At 42.2% G+C, this 5,592-nt stretch overlaps 1 protein-coding gene across 1 annotated transcript in view; it reads right to left on the bottom strand.

Annotated features, from left to right (window-relative positions):
* The window catches only part of TERF1 (telomeric repeat binding factor (NIMA-interacting) 1), a 24,410-nt gene extending 22,754 nt beyond the window's left edge, over positions 1–1,656 (bottom strand). The window contains exons 1-2 of the mRNA XM_009995605.1: positions 1,629–1,656; positions 69–319 (exon numbers count right to left, since the gene is read on the bottom strand). Of these exons, the coding sequence (XP_009993907.1) occupies positions 69–319; positions 1,629–1,656 (279 nt within the window). The remainder of the gene's footprint in view (positions 1–68; positions 320–1,628) is intronic.
* Positions 1,657–5,592: the final 3,936 nt, after the last annotated feature.

Below are 5,592 nucleotides of genomic sequence, written 5' to 3'. Positions count from 1 at the left end.
GGGTGGGGGGCGGTGTAATCTGACGGGGTCCCCGTGTGCTGGGGGTCCCTGTGCCGGCAGCGCTTCACCTCCAACTGAGTGAGCGCCGTGAGGCGGCCCACCCAGGTGTGAGCCGCTGGCAGCGCCCTGTGCCCTGACAGGAAGGCCGTGGGAAGCCTGGGCTGTTCCCCAGCTGGCCGCTCGTGGTTTGAGAACTTTGCCCTGCGTTCTGAGACACGTCGGTGTCGCGGTGTGAAGACAGAGGCTTGAAAAATGCCAGGAGTGTTCAGCTGGCAGCAGGTGGCTGTGAGAGCTGATGTGTCCTGCGGCTTCTTGGGTGCTAAAAGGCAAAACATGAGTGTTTTGTGCATGTGTGATACAAAGAGCTCCACGTAAAAAAAAAACCCACCCAAACAGACGTCTTCTTCGGGGTTCGGAAAGGAGAAGGCTGCTGGAGAAAGGAGGGAGAACATGTCAGTGTCAGAGCCTGGAAACCGACAAGTGAAGGCCTCGGCTTGGCAACGAAGCCCAGGATGGAACGTGAAGAGGGACTGAATTCATTGGAGCATGGAGGGCAGTTGTCTCAGAAGGCAATCGTTTTTATATGTAAAAATGCAAAATCTAAGAAGAAAGAATGTAGTGTATGAAGAGGCGAATTTAAGGCCAATGCTGAAGGGCAGAACAGTTTTCCTGAGACTAGGTGGAAAGTGGTACATGTAGTCTTTCGGTAGATCTGGTGAAAGATTTGAGCTCTGCTTCTGAGGTGAACATCACCGGAGTGAGTGAACTGGTAGGCATATGCTGCCTTTGACTCCTGTGGACATGTTAAATTCACCTGCAGCAGTCTTGCTGGGGCATAAGTAAATTGAGGTCAAACAGAGAAGAGTATACATAATTTAACTTAAAAAAATCATCTTTTTGGACATCTTTATTAATAGAATTTAAGATTTCAGATTTCTTTTTGAAAGAGACTTAATGTTTGGCAATAATTGTAAACTTGTAAGTTTTCAGATCTGTGTTTGCACATGTATGTATAATAACAACTACAAGGACTTGAAGTCATTAGACTGGGCAAATTTGCTGTTACTTGGCATATTGCTTGATAACAGTTCAGGATAATGGCAAGCCTGAAACTGACAATGTTTGTCAGGCTGCTGCTAATCTCAGGAATCAAAATTCTCAAAGTATTTTGTCTCACTTGTTAGATGTCTAAACTGTTAGATGAAATCCTTATGCATGTATCTTTAATTGAGCATGCTTTTGGGAGGTTTTCTAGTCAAAACTGTGGTTTTACCATGATAAAACAACAGCATGAACAAACCTGCAAACTGTTGGCTTTCTGGCAGCAGTCCTCTTCTGGTCCTGCTTCAGGAGATTCTGACTGCAATGGTTCAAATGGAGATAAGATATTTTTTTGAAAATGTACTTTGGAAAAGCGATGGTGATCACTATGCCCTGCTCAGCCTCATCAAATCCCCCCAGCCAGGGCAGTATCTCTATATTACATTCTGTGACGAACACTTGAGTGTGGTATCTGACATTCCTTTAGTTGTTATTTTTATTTATGAGTGGATTTTTGTATTTTGATTGTCCACACTGTTAAAACCTGAAAAGCCCAAGATGCCTGTGCACCTTAGAAACAATAGTACCTGATTTGTGGGCAGCATCAGAGGACATTGTCTCAAAAACTAGGTTGCCATTTCAATCTGAAAATAATGTGTGAAGATGCTTCTAGTGCAATTTTCAGCTAAATACAAAGTTAATGTAATTTTCAAAGTCCTTCCTGCAGCCTGCACTTTTCTGTTGTTTTAAGGTACTCTGTGTTAAATTATATGTGACAGGTTGTCTGCACACCCGCAAAGAAGCGCTGAGAGACAGTAATGGGAGAGGAAAAGCCCAAATAATCCCCTGCCCTGGATACTCCCAAGTCTATCACAGTCCCATCTCCACAAGCTCAGAGAAGTACAGGACACCAAGGCAGGCAGGAACCCAAACTGCAGGCTCCCAGAAATGAAAACACCGTATCTGGGCCCTTCCTAGGGCTGCCCAGGAAAGTCTCAGGGCCTCCATGTCCAGATGTGAAACCCATCACCATAAGTCATCAGGAGCAGCTCACTGAATCACCTTTCAAGTGTTGCCAAGGGGGAGGACACATGGTATAGTGGGAAGAGCACTTTGAATTGCATTGCACAGGACTTGTAGGAACAGGAAGGCAGGAAAAGGGAGGGATTAGGGGATGCAGAGAAGGGCAAATGTTGGAAACTGAGGGACAAGAGGATAAAAAGGTTTAATTAAAAAAGTTTGCTGGTTGGTGTGATTGTCTGCACCTGACCATTGCAGTCTGTCCTCTCTTCTTATTAAGTTCATTTCTAACTCTCCTGGGCAAGGGCTCCATCAGTGTGCATCTCAGCCCAGTGGACTTCCTTCCTCCTCATCAAGAGAGGGGAGCAGGAGGAGACATTGGCTCTGGCGCCAGTGTTTTTGTAAGTTTTCTGAGTGTCTCTGTGTGATCTCTATGGCCAGCTACGTGTATGTGTGTATATCTATGTATAGATGTGGTGTATACATGTGCTCTATGTGCCTGTGCCTACTGAGAAAATATCTTTTGCTTATTTATAAAGTGAGCATTAACTATTAACATAGCAGAAGTGCATGTTTTACAGTTATTTTTTGGATTTTATACGGAAACAAATACAAGGAACTGAAGGATATGAGTATAGGACATGGATAGCCTGAATTTATTTTAAATGGGCCTGGCAGAATTCCCTGCCTGAATGCAGAGGTTCTTGAGCTGACATGACAGGCTGGTCAAAGTTTATAAACCACAACAGTGTTAGATTAAGTTGGGTTTTTTATTTCTTGGAAAATGTGCTGAGATTTCTGATTGTGCTGATTGTGGTATTTCTTGCTACTGTTTGCCTCACTAATCAGTGTCCTGCACTGTTACTCCAAATGTAGTGTTTTGGAATACAATTTAGCACTTAATCAGTTTTAGAGTCCCCCCAAACATTATCCCATGTTTTTTCCATAGATAACACAAAATGCAGCAAATTTCATGTTCTGCAGACCTTCCTTTTATGTCTTTATGTGAATTCCTCTTCTATTATTTTCATCTTGCCTCAACCAGAATCCAGAATCGTATTAAAATATATTTATCGGAAAAGCCAGTGAGGTGGAAAAACAAACTTGTGCACTGAAAACCCCAAGGTCCTTTTCATTTGTAGAAGTTTTTGTGGTGTAAGTCCAGTTTGTCCCTTAGTTGTCTTTTCTGCCTAAAAGGCACACTTTAAAAGCTGCTGAGATTTTCCAGGCATGTTGTACTTACAGGTGTCTTTCGTTGCATGACAAAGCTGCTTCTTGGCTCACAAACTGTAATTTCTCCTGAGTGGTACAGCATAGGTTGTTTGTTTTGCTTTTTTAATATTACTGGCACTGCTGAGCCACGAGACTGATTGAACCAGCAGACTTTAGAATGAGATATTGTAAAGTCCTCACAACCATGAAATACACCTTTATATATAATAGTGGTTGTATAGTATTATATGCAGTTACTTCAGAACAAAGATGAAAGAAATGTTTTAATACTCTTGATACACATTTAATCAACTGAAATGCTGCTCTGCTGTAATATACCCTATTAAATTAGTTCAATGGTAAAAATTATGCAATATAGAATGATGGAAAAATCAAAGTAACAGAGCCTCAAAAGTTCTGATAAAAGAGTATTACTGAACTTACGCATCATATATAGAAATAAAGGGTCAGACCCAACTTCTGGTAGAACACTGAAAAAACAAATTTTGGAAAATCACAGAATTGTTCTGGTTGGAAAAGCCCTTTAGGATCATCAAATGCAACCATGATCACCAAGTGCAATCACTAACCTAACTCTACCAGTCCATTCCTAAGCCATATTTCAAAGCACCACATCTACACATCTTCAGGGATGGTGATTCAGCCACCTGATGGTGAGCTGCCTTTTCTGGTGTGTTTAATAACCCTTTCAGTGATGAAGTTTCTTCTAATATCCAAGCTAAACCTCCCCTGGCACAACTTGATACCATTTCCTCTTATCCTGTTGCTTCTTACTAGGGAGAAGAGACCAACACCCCCTCACTACAACCTCCTTTCAGGTAGTTGTAGTGAGCGATAAGGTCTCCCTCAGCCTCCTGTTCTCCAGACTAAACAACCCCAGTTCCCTCAGATGCTCCTCATAAGACTTGTTCTCCAAACCCTTCCATCAGCTTTGTTGCCCTTCTCTGGACTTGCCCCAGCAACTCAAGGTCCCTGTTAGAGTAAGGGGCCCAAAACTGAACATAGTGTGGTCTCACCAGTCCTGAGTAAAGGGGAACAATTACTTCTCTAGTCCTGCTGGCCATACTATTTCTGATACAAGCTAGGATGCCACTGGCCTTCTTGGCCACCTGGGCACACTGCTGGTTTGCATTCAGCCACCTGTCAACCAACATACTCATACTTTTTCTGTCAGGCAGCTTTCCAGTCAATCTTTCCCAAGCCTGTATTGTTGCCTGGTGGTGTTGTGACTGCAGTGCAGGACAAGGACAAGGCACTTGGTCTTGTTAAACCTCATGCAATTAGCCTCAGCCAATTAATTACTCCATAACCTTTCCTAGCACCAAGGGCAGGCTGACCTTAGCCAGAACTGCTGGTTAAAATACGGAAAGTGGATTAGTGAGCACTTCTGCCAGCTCCTTCAATACACTTGGATGTATCTCATCTGGACCCATAGACTTGTGTATGTCTAAGTGGTGCAGCAGGTCTGTAACCATCTCCTCTTGGATTATGGGTGCTTTCAAACGGCTCTTAATCCCTGTCTTGCAGTTCAAGCAGCTGGGTGCCCCTGGTACATCTGTCTAGAAATTACTGATAGTAACTTTCTATTTGGTGAATGATTTTGTTTCTGAACATGCCAAGATTTTGTAAGGATAATACCATGTAGACATTTCACAAATTTATGGATACTGGTCCTGAGACAGTCATAGGCCGCATGAGTTGCTGGGGAATTTCCATGGTGAAGTCCAAACCCAAAGCTTTTATGTGAAAGCCTGTCTGGAAGGTCTGGAGGTCACTGCAAATGACCTTGTGGATACTGTTGCTTCCAAGGGGACAGATTCCTTATGGAATGCTGATCATTGGAAAAAGAAGAAGTTTCTGGTTAATTAACTAGAGAATATGTAAGAAAACATGAGTGGAATTTCCTGGGACCTGATCAGGAGCAGGGCATTATCCCACATATATGTTCCCATTTTGCCTTTCCTAACTTAGATTACTTAAGAATTTCAGGTTTCACCTGCTATCTTTGTAAATAAATGCATTTTATGGAATAGAATGAAAGGGGAATTTAAAGATAAATGAAAGGCTAGGTTTCTTCTGTTGAGAGTCTTATAGGTACTTGCAAGATATTTGATGATTACTGAAGCTTGAACTGTGAATATCCTCATTGTAGGCTTTAAATACTAGACATTTTAATGGCTCATTAAGCGAATATATATATATGAAAGAATAAAGGTCGCATTATTCTCAGTAAATGTCATGCAGTTCTAGAGAAAAACGTATAGTATTCAATATAATGAACTCAGCAGGACTTCCTCC

Source organism: Chaetura pelagica, unplaced genomic scaffold (genome assembly GCF_000747805.2).
Source record: "Chaetura pelagica isolate M959 unplaced genomic scaffold, ChaPel_1.0 scaffold83, whole genome shotgun sequence".
NCBI classification, from domain to species: Eukaryota; Metazoa; Chordata; class Aves; order Apodiformes; family Apodidae; genus Chaetura; species Chaetura pelagica.
This window is presented reverse-complemented; position numbering and strand designations above follow the sequence as displayed.